Here is a 20,825-nt window from a genome sequence, read left to right as displayed (position 1 = left end):
TTAACTAAGTATATCTGCAACAACCCTGTTTCCAAATAAGCTCACATTCTGAGGTAGTGGGGAGTGGGACTTCAACATACCCTTTTCGGGGGACACAATTCAACCCATAACAAAAGCATTAACTATAAAGGAAAAGACTGATATATTTTAACACATTAAATAAAAAGTGAGCAATTATTTCCTTTCTTCTGTAAGATATGTCAGATAAAAGATATCATGAAAAAGAGATTAGAAGAAGATTTGAATAATCTTGGTACCATAAAACAAATGCAAGTATTAAACAAAAACTACACATTTTAACATGTCATTTTTATTGAAAAAGTAACATATCTTACATATTTAGTATAAAAATATAGAGTAAAAATTAATTTTCTCTTTCATTTCAAGGTTTTATTTAACACACATTGTAGTCTTTTTCTTTGAGTTTTAAATCCTTGTTTAAAAGGTCTTTGGAGCTCCTGGCTGACTCAGTCAGTAGGGTGTACGGCTCTTGATCTTGGGGTTGTAAGTTGGTGCCCCACGTTGGATGTAGAGATTACTTAAAAATTAAATCTTTAAAAAAATAAGAAAATAAAAGGTTTTCTTCACTTTGAGATTACTTTTGAAATTCCTCAACGTTTTTTTCAGTATAAGGGATAAGGCAGTGGCTGGTTTTAAATTTTTTCCCCCATAGGATTAGGTATTCATTCACTCCATCATTCGTTTATTCACAAATATATTTTGTGTGGGTACTATGTTAAGGTACTGTCCCAGGTCCTGAGGTTACAGATGTGAGCAGGACTACATGTTCCCTGCGATCACAGTGCTTACATTCTGGTGAGAGGAGGCAGGCTTTAAAAAACAGAATAACAAATGAAGTCAATTTGTCAGTATGTAAAAACTTAACTAGTGTTATAGAAAATAGAGTAAGAAGGGCCAGAAGTGCCAAGTATCTGAAGCATGTTGTAAATTTAAATTTAAATGAGCCTCTTTTGAAAAAACTTATTTGATCAGATACGTTTAAATGAACGTTTGAGCATACAAGCCCAAAGTATGAATTATGCTGTGTTTAGGACAATAGTTAGAAGAGATTGGACAAATACTCCAACTAATTTTTTTTCTCCAACTGGTTAGATTAAATGGTGAAATAAATTGTTTTGTGTCACAATTTTGGCAGATAAAAGCAATTGCTCTTCTTCTGACAGAGGCAAGTAACTGAAACAACCTTAAGCATTTGTATACTAGACAATGACATTTGGCAGTGGAGGATGGGGTAGAAGGGTAGGGGGTGGGGATCAGATCTTTCCTAGGTTCTTTTCTGCTAATTTACCTGTGTTTGGCATTTCCACTTTCCTATTTGTCCTCCTGCTCCCATGAGACCAAATTGCCTTGTTCTGATTAGCTGTTCACTCATTATGGAGTCCCCATCAAAAATATTATCAGTGCTTTTGACCAGCCTGACTTTTGGGAGTGAAAATCACAAGTCATTCAGAAATAATTCTTTGTTCACTGAGCATAAATTTAGTTAGTTTTTTTAAACAAAATGATATTATTTTGAGTAGAATGTTCTTATTTCCATCAAATCCAGGTGTATGAGATAACTCCTGTGAGGTCATGCACAACACAAACACCCTTTGCACATCGCATATATTGACAGAGGCTACCTCCCAAGATCATGACCTTTTTGTGGTTCCCCTTTCAACTTTGGCAGTGTTGTCCCTTATGGTAACCTGGAAGTGACTTATGAGATGGATCATTGGGTGCCGGGGTGGTTCAGTCAGTTAAGTGTCCGTCTCTTGATCTCAGCTCAGGTCTTGATCTCAGGGTTGTGAGTTCAAGCCCGCTGTTGGGCTACACATTGGCTGTGGAGCCTACATAAAAAATAGATGGATCATTAATCTTTCTTCTGGAATCTTCACAAGAGTAGATAATAAAGACAGCTGTTTATTGCTACACAAGTGTTTGGAAACAGAATCTTTTAGATTTCTGCTAGCAAACTGATATCTGCTAGATCCCTGAAAGTTCTTTCGGCTATTTCACTTTCTTAGAATGACTTGGTCATTTTCAGAGATATTAGAGAAGCACGTGTTGCTTTTTTGGTCTTTTGGTTGAAGTGGCTTTGCTCAGACTTCCTTGCTTTGCTGTGAATGGTCACTTTGAGAATAATGTTTTTCTTTGCAGATTATTTAGCCAATTAAAAAGGCTCCAAAAAAACTGGCTTCTTGGTCCATGTCAATCAATTGCTCATTATTTACAGAGACAAAAATTCTATCATTTTCCTTAAGTTCAAATATCCCACCTTGATAGATGGAATAGAGTCCATATTCAGAATCTTTAGACCAACAACTATTTCTAGCACTTTTCATCAGCAGTATAGGATCAGGATAACTTGTGTATTTGTAAATATATTGTACCATTTGTTTGTTTTTCTTTCTGTTCTGTTCTGTTGAAATTGTTCCCGAAGTTTCCTCAGGTTCCTGAAATCGAAAGTATGTTTGGGAATAGATGTAATAAAACCCCCTGTGAAGGATAATAAGCTCTCCATTCCTCAAGTGCAAATTATTCAAGAATGAATGTCCTTTTCTTGATGACTCCCAGGAGTTTATTTTCTGGCCCAAAGCTTTTTCATTCTTGGAGCCTGGATGAAGTTTAGGGAGAAAGAAAATTAAAAGAAAGAAGTTTGTAGCAAAGGTAAGAATTATCTCAGTAGCTGTGGCTAGCCAGTTTTTTGGTGGGGATTTTAAAGAATTTCAATCTAGTATAAAACTTCTTGCTCCTTCAATCTTACAAGGATTCTAAATTTCAGTCCTATAGGAATCTGGAGGCTACTGTATCATTGTGATCTGCTGGAAGTCCCTTACTTTTCTGTACCTCATCCACCACTTAGGCCACAGATCTAAACTGTAGCATGAGGGATGATTAACTCAGATGGCAATCTTTACTCCTGGACAGAACTTCTGTCCCAAACCCCTGCCTCCCTTCCTATGCTGGTGAGTGCAAATGAGTAACAGATAAGGAAACTAAAAGAAACATTATCAATTTTTCAAGCCTGGAGCTCAGAACTTATTGCTATTTCTTTGGGTCTCTTTGGGTTCCTTCTTGGTCTTTCTCAGCAATCCAGAGTCAAAGGCACCATTCAAGCAGAAAACATCTCTAGTCCACAATAAGATAGGGCACATGGTTTGGCAAAGAGAGCTCAGATTTAAAGATGTTCAGACCCCTGGGTCTTTAGCTCCCAAAGACTTTGAGTGAAAAAGGGCCCTACCAAAACATGATATTCCTTTAACTTTGGGCTCATCTCCAAGATTGGTGCAAAATTTAGTTTTTCAACAGTGTAAAACAACTATCGTGTTTCTTGATGAATAGTAAACAGTAACATTATAATAATGATCTCACTCATAGGCAGAACATGTCAATCATTCATAAAGCATGAGTGGAGGAATACCAGGAAGGCAACTGCCCCGAAAAAAAAAATCCCACAATCTTTTCATATTTTAACTGATACCTGAAATTTCTTTAACTTGGGATAAAACCTCTCATCATAATAAAAGCAACTATTTATTGAGTACTTACAATACACAGGAATTTTGCCTGTGCTAATCTTCAGTATTTTATGACTTAAAGATTATCTTTACTTTGTATCTGAAGAAACTAAAGCTTGATTTGATTAGGTAATTTGCTCAAGACATATATCTAGGTAAAGAGGAGCTGGTATTCCAACATGGATATTTAGACCGTAAGACTCTTGCACTGTTACAGCACTGCGTGGACACCGGTTCTTTAGGTAAGAAATAGGCTTACCTTAATTGGTTAAACTATATGAAACTGACATATCTGTGAGCAAAAAATGGTCAAATATTGGCAACTTCCCATAATTCAACCAAATACACATGCCACAAGGAATACCTAGTGATTCATGGTGAAAGTAAATAATTGATTTAGAACCTTTAGAGAGGAAGAAGATTTGATGGGAGTGAGAAAGAGAAATTACTTTGAAGAAGAGGAAGAAAAGCACAAATAGGGGCATGGGAAACTCAAAGACAAAGTTCTCCCACCACATAACTTTCCTGAGAGCAGATATTGAACTATTTGTCTTGTAATCTTGCTTCTGAAAAGAGTCAATCTGAGCCCAGATTCCTATGAACATTTTGTAGACAGCCATATCAACATTTCATGTACAAGTTAAAAGAATAAATTATTTGGGAAAAATTTTTCCATTGCCTTCCTTTAAGCCATTTATTTGTTGTTTCTCTTACTTGGAACTGGAAATATGCTTCTTCTCCGACTGCTTCCAGTTATGTGAGCTGCTACTCTCTGAAGACGTCTTTCACTTACTACGTAAGGAATATTTAGCTGCTTTTCTAAAAGAAAAATGACAAAAAATCTTCAGCACTTGTCAAACCACTTTTCAAATACATTGCTATTCAGAGCTGCTATCGGTCAGACATTGTTAAGTACACTGGGCTTCCAAAGTGGATTGTAAAACAGCCTACATTTTAATATGATGATCCATCTATTCCAGCTTATGTTTAATTTCGAAAGTATTTTTTTTTAAAGATTTTATTTATTTATTTGACAGAGACAGACACAGTGAGAGAGGGAACACAAGCAGTGGGAGTGAGAGAGGGAGAAGCAGGCTTCCTGCGGAGCATGGAGCCCGATGTGGGGCTCGATCCCAGGACCCTGGGATCATGACCTGAGCCGAAGGCAGACGCTTAACGACTGAGCCACCCAGGCGCCCCTAATTTCGAAAGTATTTTAAATGAGAAGAATAAGCAGTAACTTGGGTCAGAATTTATTGGCATTTCAAAGGTAAGGTCCAACCAGAATATAACAAAATGAAGATTCTGGCCCTTTTCCAAAGCAAACAAACAAATAAGTAAATAACTGTGGACATGTAATAATTCTACTGAGTCATTTAAAGTGCACAAATAACCAAGCACTGGTGAATTTCCACGAGTTATATATAGAAACAATCAGAGCGAACCTAATTCTAAAGGAGTAGCAGTGATAACGAGGGTCTATAGATGCTACAAACTGGTTCCCAATAGTTCATCCCCCGCCCCCGCCCCCCTAAAAGAAATATGAATTGGCATACTGGTCATGATAATCAGTATATAAACATAAGAATCATGAATTCATAGATCATAATAAACAAATAACACTTATTGATCACATTCTGAAGTACTTTGGAGCAGCCTTTTAATATACAAATTCAACAAACTACCCTTTAAAAAAAATCAGCTCAAATTTCCCCAGTGTGCTTACACTGGTTGTTAAGATAAATGATATTCTTTCGTCAAGCAAATATTGCCAGGAATGAGGCACGGCACTATGTCGGACAGGGGTTGCAAAGAATAATCACTGATTACACTGACTGAGCCCTCAAAGGACTTACAGTCTTTTAGGAAAGATATGAACTAGACAGTGAAAATTTATCTGTGAGAAATATAAATAAAGGGGGATGTGTGTTCAGAAGAGGGAAAGATTCCTATTTATTGGAGGACTGAGGTCAGGGGAGGGTTTGTGCTAAGGCTTACTCCAACACACCGAAGTGCCCATCACGTCTATGCCAGGCACTCTTTTAGGAGCAAGGAGAAAGAATTAGAGACAGATGAATGCAAGCAGATATTTGAGGTGCAAGGATAATGATCTGAACAGGATGAGGAGGGGCAGACTTGGGAAGGAAGGAACGGAAGAAGGGCATTCTAAGAGATCCAGGACAGGGGCCGGAGGCAGGATGCACAAAGCATTCCTGGGCCACAGCATAGGAGGAGTTGTTTCAGGCTTGAACGAGGAGCCAAATGACAGAGGATTTGAATGTGAAGCTAAGAGATGTGGATTGTAAGGACACGGAAAGACTCTGAAAGATTTTGGTAGGAGAAGTGAAGAGATAATGTGTTGTGCTTTAGGCTATCCTATCTCAAAGTAAGGTTTGATGGGTAGAAGGTGGGAGGGCTGGAGACTGGCAAGTTACCAGACTATAACTGATCAGGACTGAGAACAGGAGGCCTTCATCGAGGCTAGTAGGAGGTGGAAATGAAAGGAAGTGGTACAATTTCACAGGAAAGGAATGAATAGGAAATGAGAATCTCTTCCATCTATCTGGTACAAGTTGTTACGTATTCAGGATGGGTGGGCGTCTGCACAGTCCTGAAGACCAAACATATCATGGGGATGCATGACCAATTACATAATACTCTCAGAATGCTCAGCTTTCAAGGTTGATGTGTCCTTTCACCTTCAACTTTCACTGTTAAATAATTCATAATGCCTTGCCTGCCCTTAGACCTTAACACTTTGTTTTAAAATATTCAATAACCGAATTCAATTATAAATATCTTACATTTGAGGTCATTGTAATCTGGGAAAGCCTAAATATAAAAGCAAATTCTAAAGAGGAGATTTCAATAAATAAGTAAACAAACAAACAAAGAGGAGATTTCCTACTGGCTACAGCAAACACTTCGTGGAAAAAGAACCCATGAACATGTCTATTTGGGTGTCATGAATAAATCTTGGTATACTGATTAGCACATGATTTCTACGTCTTATTGTGATGAATAGAGAAGAGTAGTCTTCTTACAACACTGAAAATAGTACATGCATCTACTGTAGACCATGGATCTGTTGTGCCTCATCAGAAGAAGGGGAGTGTTCACCGTTCTGACTACCACTTTCACCTTGGGGAAAATAATCAGAAAGAATGTGTAGACCTTGAGAACAGGTCTTATCCTTCATGTTTAATAAAGCCTATTTAATAAAGAAAAATGGGAGTTGTTAAGCAATGAGGAAGCTTGTTGTTTTGAAAAAAGAGAGTTGGAAAAGTAAAAAGACATCATTACAACACTTACATTAAAGAACTGTTTCTTCTCTGCCAGGCTGCTGTGCCCTAGGCTGGCGGTCTCTGGTATATGTATTCAGGCCTCTGTGGCCAGTAATATGGGGAAATGGGGCTATGGTGAGCCAAATGTGAAAAAGTAGCAAATTTTATTCAATAGTTTTATTGACTTATGTATTCATTAAAAAATATGTATTAAGAACCTTCTATGTGGAGAGATGGTGGTGGCACAATATTATGAATGCACGATCTGCCACTAAATCAGACACTTCAAAATGGTTCATTGTAACATTTTTGAAGGTGGTGGCGTGGGAGGATCCTGAGCTCACATTCTCCCACGGACACACCAAGGCTACAACTGCATATAGAACAATTCTCTCTGAGAAGGACCTGAAGACTAGCAGAACAGATCTTCCACAGCTAAAGTTATAAAGAAAAACCACAAGGAGAAGCGTTGAAAGGGAGCAGAGACAGGTCTGGTCAGGACCCACCCGCAAGGTGATGTGATCTACAAGAGGAGGGGGGATACATAGGTGTGGAGCTCCCCCTGGGGAGCAAGGGAGTCAAGACCCACATGGGGCACTGTCCCCCTGCCTGGGGACCTGCACTGGGATGACAAGCTCTCACAATGTCCGGCTTTGAAAATCAGGGCGGCTCACCTCCAGGAAAGCCAGAGGGCTATAGGAAACCAAGACTCTGCTTTTAAATGGCTTACACACAAACTCACTCACTCCAAGACCCAGCACAGAGGCAGCGGGTTCACAAGTGCCTGGGCCATATGTGAAGGAGATTGATTGACTAATTTCAGGGCATGTGATAGAAAGGCAGGGATCTATAGGCACTTGCTTTGGGAACAGAGAGCTGGAGGCCTTTCCTCTTACCCTCCTTCTGCCTAGCTGGCCTGATGCACTGACCCGTGCCAGTTCTCACTCTCTCCATCTACCTTGCTCGCACCGCTCGCCTCGCCCTGGCATTGCCCTGTGGACCTGCCCCACCCAATCTGCCCATCCTGGTAGAAGGTCCTCTACAACAGCCCGGCTGAGATCAGTGTCCCCTCAAAGCTGCTCCTGCCCTGCCATGGATAGATGCTCAGCATCCCTGATCATCAGGGAAATGCAAACCACAACCACGGTGAGACATCACCTCACACCTGTCAGAATGGCTAATAACAAGAAGACAAGCAACAACAAGTGCTGGTAAGGGTGTGGAGAAAAGGGAACCCTACTGCACTGCTGGTAGGAATATAATTTGGTGCACCCGCTCTGGAAAATAGTATGGAAATTCCTCAAAAAATTAAAAATAGGAAAACCATACAATCCAGCAATTCCACTGCTGGATATCTATCCCAAGAAAATGCAAATGAAATCACTATCTTGAAAAGATGTGTGCATCCTTATGTTCATTGCAGCATTATTTACAATAGCCAAGATATGGGAGCAGCCCAAGTGTCCACTGATAGATGAATGGATAAAGAAGCTGTGGTATATATACACAATGGAATATTATTCAGCTATAAAAGACAATGAATTCTAGCCATTTGAGACACCATGGATGGGCCTGGAGGGTATTATGCTAAGTGAAATAAGTCAGACAGATAAAAACAAATAATGTAAGGTTTCACTTATATGTGGAACCTAAAAACAAACAAAACAAGACAAACAGACACATAAAAACAGAGAACAAACTGATGGTTGCCCAAAAGGGAGTGGGTTGGGGAGATGGGTGAAATAGGTATAGGGGATTAAGAGGTACAAACTTCCAGTTATAAAACAAGTAAGTCACGGTGATATAAAATACATTACAAGGAAGATAGTCAATAATATTGGAATAACTCTGTATGGTGACAGATAGTAACTATACTTATTGTAGTGAGTATTTTGTAATGTATGTAAATGTCAAATCACTATGATGTACCCCTAAAACTAATATATTGTTGTATGTCAACTCTACTTCAATGAAAAAATAAAATGAAATGAGAATGATACCTCAAAAAAAAGTTACTTGTATGTTATGTGAATTTCATCTCAATCAAAATACACACACACACACACACACATGCACATGAAAGGTGTTACACCTCAGGGCCAGGGGGATAAAAGAATCTACTAGGTTTGGAGCATCAAGTTAGGGGCTAGGTATAGACAGATGAGAGAAACAGACGTGTTCTGTCTTTGTGGATCTAATTTAATTAGTAGGGAATCAGATAGCACACAAATAAAAAATATATATACAAATAAAAGGAAATGCACAAGATAAGTGCTATAGAAATAGCAGGGTGTGGGAGGAACTTACTTAGAAAGGTAGGCAGGGAATTTTTCTCTGAAGAGGTAACAATGAGGTGATAGGATCAGAATGAGAAGGAGTCAGTTATATGAGAAGCCAGGAACGGCAGAAGCCAGCCTGGGCAACAGCCCTCAAAGGGAATGTGGGTTGAAACAGGCCGCTGACCATGAACAGGAAGGTGGTCATGGCTGAGGGACCACAAGATGAGAAGTGTGGTGGGTAAAGGATTGCTGGAAAAGATGACGAAGCGAAGGGCTCTTGCATAAAGAAAGGCATAGAGCCTCGTGGTGGTCAGAAGCAAAGAAGATGGGTTATGTTGGGGCCCTCATTTATCTTACCTCCAACCATGTTCCAGAAAGGATTCAGATGACTTATGTACAACACATTTGAAAGTAAAAAGTAAATAACTGAAGAAATCAAGGTGAAAGGGAAATCCATGGTGGAAAAACAAGATTCAGATGAAATAAAGTTTTGACCACAGGTCGGGCCCCAGAATTGGCTCTAAGCTTTCTAACTGCCAAACACAAATAGGAAAATAGAATCAAGTGGCTTGAGAAACTGACTCGCAGTCCGAGGGGGGACGTGTGGATGGGAGCAGAGAAAAAGGGCTGGAGAGCTATTCCCCCTGTCATGAAGTCGACAGTAGAAAATTAAAATAACAAACAAACAAAAAATACTACCTGGAACTGCAGGAATGGTTTCCTCATAGGTTTTCAAAATCATCTGCAAACAGTATTGAATAAATCTTGTTAATTTCCCTAAAAATTTCAACTGACTACAGAATGTCTACGACCCTTCTTGCTGATGTCTAAGATGTCATTTCTACGTCAGATAGGAACCTCTGAAGCTTTAGTTGTTCAAGCACAGGGTTTGCGCGGGGCTGGGTGGGAGCTGGGGGAGTACTGAGGCAGAGGCTGCTGTGGAAAGTTCTGTTCCAAAGGCCACACGTGGAGCAGCCCAGGAGGAAGGTGCCATCTGGCAAGTTAGATGAAGCTAATGTTCCCCAAACCTCCTTGTGGCTGCTGGATGTGGTGCCCAGGCCTCCTCAGTTTCTCCGTGTGGGGTGTGGGTCTGCAGGCAAGTGTGTGTGTAAATGCACTGTGTAAGAGTGTTTTCAGGGGCTTTGAATGGCTGGGCAGACCCAAGCCTCAAGGGGTAAGGCACGCTTCGCTCTCTCTCATGAGACCCACAGACGTATAGAGCCCATCAAGGCAGGACCTGGCCACACTGTGTCGTTCTCTCACTTCTGACACGTGGCCAGGGCATCCTTCACATAAACGTGTTTTACCAAGTGCCAATACCTTTACTAAACAACTAGTATCACCTTCTTTGTACTAACCTGTTGGGAAAACCAGTAAGAAAGAGGGAAACCTTAGTCTTTCTATTAGATGAGCTAGTCGTGCTGAGCGCATCCGTGCCTTCTAAAGTCCCCTCCACTTAGTTCTATCACCTGGGCTTTTGTCCATCACTGCCCTCCTTTTCCGCCACTGTTGTTCCTTTTGAAACTTCCAGAAACTCCCCTCCTCTGTACTCCCACCCCAAACCAGAAGCTCTCTGCTTTCCCCTTGGTCTCAAACGCTGATCCAATAAGGGCAGGTTGGACCTTAGCCCAGTGGGCATGCGGTGGTGGCCTCAGCATAGTCTCTCTGTCTCTCTCATTCTGGGATAGAAGTTAGGAAGGAAGGAAGGAAGGAGCAGGAAAGAGAGAGGGGTAATTCCTATAGTGTGGGAGGCAGAATGAAAAATGATGACAGTCTGGTCAGATGGACCAGATTCAAATGTGTCAATCACTAGCTCTTGGAGACTTTGCTCAAGTTACTTAACCAATGTGAACTTTAATTTCTTCATCTATTTAAAAAAAAAAAAAAGAGGAAGAAGGGGCCTAGTTGGTTGAGCATCCAACTCTTGATTTCAGGGTCAGGGTCAGGGTCATGGGATCCAGCCCCAAGTCGGGCTCCACACTCAGTGGGGAGTCTGCTGGAGATTCTACCCTCGTCCCCCTTAGGTTCTCTCTCTCTAAAATAAATAAATAAATCTTAAAAAAAAAGAAAGAGGAAGATAATAATTTTGATTCCTTCCTCACAGAGCTATTCTGAGGATTAAATGAGATACCATATGGAATAGGGATAAGATGTTTACTGGAAAATAATCTGTTCCATTAATGGTGTCTGAAAAAAATGGGAAATCCTTCCCCCCTACCCTGCCACCACCTGTCTGTGTCCTCTCCCAGCCTCTCCCTATTCTAGTGAGTGGCAATGTGTGCGAATGGGAGGGAGTGAGAGAACAACAAGAGAGAGGTATGCGGAGTCTATCCCCACTACTTCTCTAACCCCCCACTCCCAGCCCCAGCATCCAGCCCCCTTCTTAGGCTTCAGATTTATGCCCTAGTTCTGAGTTTCTCTCCCCTGCCACCTGTGGGTTGCCCCCACCAACCCAGGGACTGCCGAGTCCCATTCCTCAGTCTCCTCAGGAGGCCCCCCTTCCCCCACCCCAGGCTTCCTGGTCCTCACCACCTGGGGCAATGGAGTCACAGCTGCTTTGGTATAGCTTGTGTACAGTGGGCACCCTGCCCTGGCCTCCAGGTGAGGTCGGATTTCATTTCTCATAGAAATGGCCTCCTCGGGGACATCTGGGCTCTACCATAAAGACTGCTTGGGTTATCAAGTGGAGCCCTAACCACAAGCATAACATTGTTTCTATGCAAACACAGACTGAACACCAAACAATGGACTTGTAATCATATCTTTAAAACGCACCTCCTTCCTGCACTGGGAATGTCCCCAGTATTTTTTTTTTTTTAAATAATGATGTTCTTTCACAGTTTACAGAGTATTTTCATACCCATGTTCTCATCTGACCTTTCCGGACAGGCAGAAGGTAAAACTATGAAAGTAAAATTACGTAATTTAGTGAAACAGTTTGCTGACATAGTGTTTCTGCTAGAAATCCTGTTTAAGCAACTTCCATAAACAGATATTTTGTAATTGGTTATTTATTAACTATAAATTGAGATGTCATCACCTTCAATTTCTCAAAGTATCTCTTTCTTCCCTCTTCTTTTCCTCTTTCTTCATCTCTACATGCATACAAAAATAAATATATGTTTAATTCCAGAGATCAACAAGGCTGGAAGAGTATAAAACACCAGTATTTGGCTTCTTCTGTCTTCTGAGCAACAATACCAAAATCACACACATCTTTTAATCTTTTATTGTTGTGTGACCTGGAACATATTGCCCTGTCTCTGCCTCAATTTCCACAATGGGAGATAAAAAAGGTTAGACTCAATGGGGAGGCTCTCTGGAGTAGAGGAGTGAACTCTAGACCAGGAGTCAGCCAGGACCCACTGTTTGGTGCTATTCCACTTTCTCCTAGTTCTATGAATTCAGGGAAAATCACTTAAACATTCTGGGCCTCAGTTTCCTCCTTTGCAAAATGAGGCATCTCCACTTGATGATCTTAAGTGTTCCCTCTCCTGCGACCTTCCACGCCTGCTGGTGGCGTGACCCGGTGGTCCACCTACCTTTCTAACAACCTGACGGAGTTGCCACTTCACTTGCCAGCAAGGGTTGTTCATACTCTCCTCATCATCGGGGTCCCAAGGGATATCATCTTCCTTTAAGAAACAAGCGATGCCACTTTGGGAGTACTTGTCCTGCATCTGGGTTAAGATGGAATAGAACACAATATTACACACAAGAGCTTTTTATTTTTGTTCATTTACGAGTTAAAGCAAGAGGAACTGATGGATGACAGATTCAGAGACATCTTGGCACCTTAGATAAGCTCATGGCTTGAAATAAAAGCAAGCATGCTGTCCTTTGTCCAGTGAATACAAGGAAGCAGCTGGATATTGTGGAAAGGTTACAGGTGTGGGCCAGACGTCCTGGGTCACAATGACCTTCACTGCCCCGGTGTGTCTCTCAACAAATTGCTTTTTCTCTTCCGTGTCTGTTTTTTATTTGATTTTTGAGCTGGTTCAATGTGGTGATCTTTGAGGTCCTTTCCAGCTCTAGGATGGTGAGGATCCCATTCTAAAGATGGGAAACCACCTAGGTACAAAGTAGGCAATAGAAGGGCGCCTGGGTGGCTCAGTCTGTTAAGTGTCCGACTTCTGATTTCAGCTCAGCTCATGATCTCAGGGTCATGAGATCAAGTCCTGAATTGGGCTCTGGGCTCAGCGTGGAGCCTGCTTAAGATTCTCTCTCCCTCTCCCTCTGCCCCTCCCCGCTCAAGCATTCTCTCTCTCAAAAAAAAAATAAATAAATAAATAAAAAGGTAGGCAATAGAGTCCATTTAAATTCCAGAATCCTAAATAAAAATTAAACAGGTCCTTTGTGGCCTTTGGGGTGCAGGTAATGTTCTGTTTCTTGATCTGAGCTTTTGGTGTTGGGTAAATTCTAGTTACTGTTGTGATTTCTACTCCTCTGGATGGCAGAATCTTAAACATATTGCCACTGGAAATTTTAACGTTGTTTTATTAAATGTCCACACTAGCCAGGGATTTACCTCCAGACACTTGAAACACCATTTGAAGGTTTGTCCCCTCCTTCTGATTGAGAGCAAACATTTATAATGACCAGGTAATTGTCAACAAAGTCCTAGCTTCATATTAAACACACACACACACACGTATACACACACACACACACACACGCACTCACAAACCCAAATGCATGCACGCATACATCCCAAATCATCCAGCACATTCCAGGCTGATAACTGGTTAATTTTACAAAGAAAAACGGGAAGTCCACTCAAGGTCGGACATTAGGTTTTTTCTTTTTTCCTGTTTTTGTTTTTAACAACTGGGATTGAGGAGATATTATTTCCCTGTACAAATCCGAATTGCCTTTCTCTGGAGAAATAAATGGGGAAATGGCCATTTTTATCTGTCGTTTGAACTCAGGGGACTCCAAAGCTTGAAGGAAAGATCAAACTTAATGATGCTCCTTCCTATAAAAAGACAACCTCATTCCAAATCAAAATAACTTGTTTATGAGAGGTCCCAGCCAGAGTCACATTGTTCTGTGCCCAGCCATGTACCCCTCGGACATTTGATCAACCTCCCTCAAGGGCAAAAGTACAAACCTGAGTTGATGAATTCCTTCCACGTACTCTGGCATAGAACATTCATTTACTTTTAAAAAAATGTTTACTTTCTTTCTTCCTGTTTTTAATTACAAGAGCCAAACATTCAACTTAGTAGATGTATTAGGGGTGACAGCTGGGGCCACCTGAGTGGAGATATGACCAGAGGTGGAGTTAGACAACATTGCTTTGCCCCTTCACTCCCCATGCTCTTCTCCTGTAGACATCTATTTGCATCTCCAATATCTGTGGGAGCTAAAAAGCATTTCCCGGGAAGGAACTCAATTGGGTATGCTTTAGAAATACAAGAACATATCCAGCAACTGGGGGTGGGGAGGCTCAGAGAGGAGGAGCTGGATTCAGTACAAGGCCAGAGGGTGGTTCCAGGAAGAGCAAGTTAGCTACATTGGACAACGTCCCGCGCAACCAGTATGGGTGTTTTCTGGCCAGACATTGGTTTGATGAAACTGAATAAACAGGCTCACAGACTTCTCTAACTTGTTGAGATGAAAAGATGTGCATGACACAGAGAGGAAGGCAATTTATTTTTTTCTTTCACAGCAGCTGGAAAGTCTCTCAGCCTGACAGGATGAAGAACAGGAGAAGCTAGGGCCAGGGGCAGGAGAAGGCAGAGCTGAGAGCTGCCTGGGGACCATGAAGTAAGGGAGCTGGCAGCTTCCTGGGAACTGAAGAGGAGTGTGAGAGGGTGGGAATGCAGCAGGGCCCAGCCCAGGCCAGAACCAGCTGCGGCCTAGTGGTTCTGAACACCGGCTGGGGATTTTCCGGAAACACCTCTGGGAGGTGGGAGGGAGAACCCTGAAAATTGAGTAAGATCCTAGGTCTACATGGGAGGGAGGTTGACAAGCTAATGTGACTCCATTGTTACCCCAAATTTAATGAAGCCTAGAAACATTGATGGTATACAGGCAACCTGCAAAATATAGAAAAGTAACAAATGCTTTTCTAAGTGAAAAATAAACAAACAAAAAACCCACTAAAATCACCCTAATCCTACTTCTTAATTAACCTCTAGACGATCCCTCTTGTTTGCTGGGTTGTATGTGGGCAATTGTGTGTATGGTTGTTTTCTCTTAAGACTATATAAAAATGTCATGTTCTTTAAGCCTACAAAAAATCATATATAGATAGCATAGATATTTTTTATGGCATTCTCTGTAGAAAATTTATAAAATATAGAAAAATAAAGAGGAAAAAAGACATTCATAACCATACCATCTAGAGATCACAATGATCAACATTGTGGTATTTCACCTTCTAGACATTCTATGAATAAAGACTGATTTCCAAACAATCGAAACCCAAAAGGAAAGCCCCAACCCTCCTCCCCATCCCTACATGTTTCTTGCATATTTGGTGATTTCTCCTACAGACTTTGACCAGTGCTGGTGACTAGTCGCCTAAGCAAGGGGGTGCCCTGGTTGTTTCCAGAATGATTCATGATGATTAATGTGATGAATCCCTCTCTGTCCTTTTTTTTCCACATCCTTCTCACTTCAAAGCATGAATTTCTTGAAGCATATTTCAGACTGAGCTATTCTCTCTTTAACCACATCTGGGTGTTGGGGGCCGGGGGACGTGCGTGCTATTTTCATTTGCATGCCACTCAGACAGCTTTTGCACCAAGTGCCTGCTCTTCTGCTCCAGAAGCCCCAACAGGTGGATTTCCACCGTGACTGCTGTGGGTGCCATCACAAACGTGGTGGTTGTCTACGCCAAGGCCAACCAGTCCTTGGCAGGGCTTGTGGTCTCCAGGGTGGACTCCTTTGCCAGCTGGCTCGGACGCTTCCAGGCGGTGGCACTGACTTTCTCTGCTGCCCTGACATGCATTTCTGAGAATCATTTTCTGCAAACCACAAGTAGCATAAAGAACCATTTACGGAGATTGGTGGCTAAGGGTCCCCTTCTCCTTTGTCTTTCCCATCTATGATGCCGCAGTGATAGGCAGTCCCCTTGTCATAAAATGTTCCTAGAGAGACATAAAACTTTAGAGGCTAAGCCCATATTTAGTGTTCGGGCTTGCTAGTTTCTACAGGCTTCTTTGTGCTTATTTGTGAAGGTCCGATCAGATGTTACGCAGCCCTCCTTAGGCCACACTCCCTATAATCCTTGCTCAGTCTATCTTCTGGAAATTTTCATCAGCCAAAGTGGAATCTGTGATCTGTTTTAGGAAATTAATTTTCTTAAACTTTATTTTAAAGATTTTATTTATTGATTTATTTGAGAGAGCGAGAGTGCATGAGCTGAGGGAGAGGCAGAAGCATATTCCCCACCGAGTGGGGAGCCTGATGTGGGGCTCAATCCCAGGACCCTGGGATCATGACCTGAGCCAGAGGCAGACACTTAAGCAACTGAGCCACCCAGGTGCCCCTAGGAAATTAATTCTTATGTTAAATATGCTTTTCCAAGTTCTACACAGGCAACCAAAGAGACTCAGATTCATTTTTCCTTGCAAGCATTCCTGATGAAGTGGGTGATGACTTCAAGAGACTTCTCAATACTAATTACAATGGCTATAGTTTACTGAGCACCCATCTAATGCCATGGCTCAAAACTGGGCTTTCCCTTTAACCTGTTTTATAATTTTGGGCAAATCACCTAACTTCCTGAGCCTTATTTATCTGTAAAATGGGGTAATTCTATTTATAAGATTGTGATGAGGATCAAATAGAGCAATATTTTGCCAAGTTTCTGGAACACAGTATTTGCTCAACATTGGTTAATTTTCCTCCCTTTCAGGCACTCTCAATGAAGTCTTCTGTATGTCTATACATATATGTATCCATATGTAACTATGCAATCAAGAAAAATGTATGCATGTGCAGAGACGTTAAGCTTTATTCAAGATTTCCATTTTTATAGTTGACTTTATTTTTTATTATTATTATTTTTTTAAGATTTTATTTATTTATTTGACAGAGAGAGACACAGCAAGAGAGGGAACACAAGCAGGGGGAGTGGGAGAGGGAGAAGCAGGCTCCCGCTGAGGGGGCAGCCCGATGCGGGGCTCGATCCCAGGACCCTGGGATCATGACCTGAGCCGAAGGCAGACGCTTAACGACTGAGCCACCCAGGCACCCCTTTATAGTCGACTTTAAAAAAACACTTGATCATATACTCAGAGAAGTGCATGAGTCTGCTCAGTCAAGAACTAGTTAATTCAGTCTTAAAATTAGGCCAACTTGTAATGTCAGCAAACTGAGGGAATGACTTGCGTAATAAAGAGACAGACTCGTTCTGTGTATCCTGCAAAGTTAACAAAGGTTAGGACAGGCTAGCTCCGATTTCACAAACACAGCAGTATTCCAGCTTCTAAGGTAGACTTAGAACTAGAGGCATGTTTATAGTTACACTGATGTTTTAGTTACAAATATCCAGACTCTTCTGTGTCTGCCCTAGAGCAAAGCTGACCTTCCAGGTCATCTAAGGGTAGCCCCTAATTTTCATAATTACTTGCAAATCAAACAAGAGTCTACGTCATCCAAATCCAAAGGAAAAATTTGCAACCATTTGAGATAAGCAAATGTATACTCCACAGGGTATACAAACTGCATTTCCTTAACAGATACTCACTCTATGGCATTTGGATAATTTATATTTTTCTGAGACCCTTCTACTTGCATTTCCTAGCCAGCTGGTAGATGCAATGTTGCTTTATCATAATGTAGCAGGATGCAGTGTGCATCCAAGGGTGCAAATATGTCAACCCTGTGGACACCCTGTTGTGGAGGAAGGAGTGTTATTTAGGTGCCCAAAGAACTGACTTCAGCTCCGCTTCCAAAGCCCTGTCTGAGCTATGTCATTTTGTCTGGGGGTCTCTAGGCTCCTCATCTATAAAATGGAGGGAGGGGGGTATCCAAAGTTCCTTCCAGCTCACAATTCTCTACTATATAATACACAATTAGTCAAAACATACATTAGAAGCCCAAAGCTAACTTGGTTTATTTTCAGCCATTTTGCATTCATAGTTCCAAAAGTTTTATATAGTTGAGAAATGCAGGAACTAAAATGGCACAAAGTTTTTTTTTCCCCTCTGTCAAATGTACCTGCATTCATACTTGGACCACCCACAGATATAGAACCAACGTTTTATTTTCCATTATTTTATCACGAACATAAAATGTGGAGTCCATCTGGTAACGGACTTTATTACAGACTTTATGCATGACACGTCTGCGGCTAGGGAATAGACGAATGCCAGTCCTTCATATCCTCCCTATGGTCAACACAGAAATGCCACAGATCTCAAACCAAAACATGTTTCAAAGATCGGACTTACCCCCCACCCCGTATCCTGGAGGAAAAAGATAAATCTGATGACATTCTAAGACTTAGTGCCTGCTTTAGTTCAATTGCTAGTATTATAAAATGCTCATGCTGTTGAAGAGAAAAAACAAACCAGGTTAGGAGTTTTGTTCCTGCGTCTGCTAGTAGCTGGTCGAGCCAGCTCTGTAGCTGCACGCTGATCACACAATCCTTTCAACTCACACGTCTGCAAGGTCCTCAGTATTCACATGCGTTAGCAGTTAGGGTCCACAGGCAGAGAGAGGGAACTTTTTTTTTTTTTTCCCTACTGTAAATTCTTCACAGAAGAGGACACGGAGGCAGTTAACCCCGGGGTGGCTGAGAGCCTCTGTCAGGGACCGTGTGCATGGTACTGACCTGTTTCAGCTCCCTGGTGAAGTACATGTAAGTCACTGCCACGCAGAGGGACTGCAGGAGCACTGTAAAGATCAGGATCAGCACGCACGTCTGCCCGGGACTGGGGCCCCCCAGGGCCTGCATTTTGCCGTGGTCCTGTCCAAGTCTCACTGCTGCAAAGGCAGCCGGGCAGCAGGTTATTGCTGTCAAACCAACGACCAGGGGTGGAGCTCTTCTTAGGTTTCACTTATTTAAAAATAGAATCAAAACAAAACTGAAAACAACAGGCTAGGAAGAGGAGCATTCCGGGAAGCTCTCTCCATTTTATAGGAATGTCAGGGACCAAGGAGGGAAACAGACATTAAAAATTTTTTAAACTGGAAGGGCTGTGTGTTGGGTCAAAGAGCTGCTTCCCCAGTGCTGGGGGCCTTTTGGGTCCCGTGGCTGTGCCTTTGCCCAGCGACTGTGCTAATTCCTAGGCTCCCATGCTGCATCTCATGCCAGCAACCTATCCCTGGGAGCAAGACCACAGATCTGACCATCAGCTGGGGCCACTCTAGTCTGGAGATGCAGGCTGCATCGGGAGAAGTTTCCTTTGTCATCTCGCCAACGTCACTCCGTGGCCCCATGCAGCAGTTCAGCGACCTGGCTGGTGTCTTTGGTTGGGAGGCTGTGTGGTGTGGGGGTTAGCAAACAACCTCGGGGGCTCAGACTGCCTGGAGGCAGATGTTGGCCCTGCTGCTTCCTGGTGTGAAACCCTATCTGGGTTTTTAAGGGCTTTGTCCTTAAGCTTCAGCATCCTTGAAGTGGGGATGATAGTAACACCTACCCCAAAGTGTAGCTGGTGGATGAAATGAATTACTCATGCCTGGCTTCCTGGGGGTGCTTGGCAAATATAGCCTATAACCTTTCTAGCTACAGACATGGAGACTGGAGTGGACAAGAGGATGGAGCAGGGCCTGCTCACCAACTTAAAAATTAAGTCCCTATTTAGTCCTAAGTGAGATTTTATTGACAGTGCGATATGGAATTCCAGAAAATGTCAGAAAGACCAAGGAAATGTACCTGAGTGGTTTAGACAAGATATATTCATGCCCAAGGATTAATGAGGTAAGAAATGTAAAGCATTCATCGTGGTCCCTGGTTCCGCAACCCCAACTGTGTATATACATTTGCTTTTCCATCTTTATCTAGGTTATTATTTACGTACGTTAAAATTCATCAATTTCAAAGGTATGGTATACCTTGATAATTGTATACAAGGTGTAACCACCACCACGATCAAGTTATAGAATGCTTACTTTGCTTTAAAAACTTTCTTCAGGGGCACCTGTGTGGCTCAGTTGGTTAAGCGTCTGCTTTCAGATCAAGTCATGATCCCAGGTGTCTGGGATCAAGCCCAGCGTCAGGCTCCCTGCTCAGCCAGGAGTCTGCTTCTCCCTCTCCCTCTGCTACTCTCCCCGCTTATGTGCTCTCTCTCAAATAAATAAATAAATAAAAACTGTTTTCATCCCCCTTTGCCTGAGTTCAGTTTTGAGACACTTCATTGAGTCCTGTGGCTCTCTCTAATATTGACTTTCTAGGTTATTTTAAGAAGGTAGGTTATCTCTCTGGATGTGCTTCTGCTCTTATAAAATGAAGAATGTTGAAACAGACTTGTTCCTAGGGGCTCTCCCAGTATATTCAGAAAACAAGGAGGTGGGGACCATACGGGCAGGATCTCAACTTTGCCTCTCAGTCCTTGAGAGCCAACGGATGTGGCAGATACTAGTGGGTAGAATCCTGTGGTCCCTTGAGACAGACTAGGTTTCCATTCCCTCTCTTGGTACTGTGTAAACTTTTCTAAGCCCACCTGCTTCTTCATCTACCATATCAGACTCTTTTTTTTTAAGATTTTAGTTATTTATTTCAGAGAGAGAGAGAGAGCACGAGAGGGGGGAGGATCAGAGGGAGAAGCAGACTCCCTGCTGAA

At 42.0% G+C, this 20,825-nt stretch overlaps 1 protein-coding gene across 1 annotated transcript; it reads right to left on the bottom strand.

Moving 5' to 3' along the window:
• Positions 1 to 290: 290 nt before the first annotated feature.
• On the bottom strand, positions 291 to 19,204 carry TNFSF10 (TNF superfamily member 10). Its single transcript, XM_036075649.2, has 5 exons — positions 18,875 to 19,204; positions 12,627 to 12,764; positions 9,784 to 9,826; positions 4,236 to 4,340; positions 291 to 2,617 (listed from the first exon to the last, which is right to left on the bottom strand). The coding sequence occupies exons 1-5, from the start codon at positions 18,995 to 18,997 to the stop codon at positions 2,166 to 2,168; spliced, it is 861 nt and encodes a 286-aa protein (XP_035931542.1). The 5' UTR covers positions 18,998 to 19,204; the 3' UTR covers positions 291 to 2,165.
• Between the last annotated feature and the right edge of the window lie 1,621 nt (positions 19,205 to 20,825).

Source organism: Halichoerus grypus, chromosome 1 (assembly GCF_964656455.1).
Source record: "Halichoerus grypus chromosome 1, mHalGry1.hap1.1, whole genome shotgun sequence".
Classification (NCBI taxonomy): Eukaryota; Metazoa; Chordata; class Mammalia; order Carnivora; family Phocidae; genus Halichoerus; species Halichoerus grypus.
This window is presented reverse-complemented; position numbering and strand designations above follow the sequence as displayed.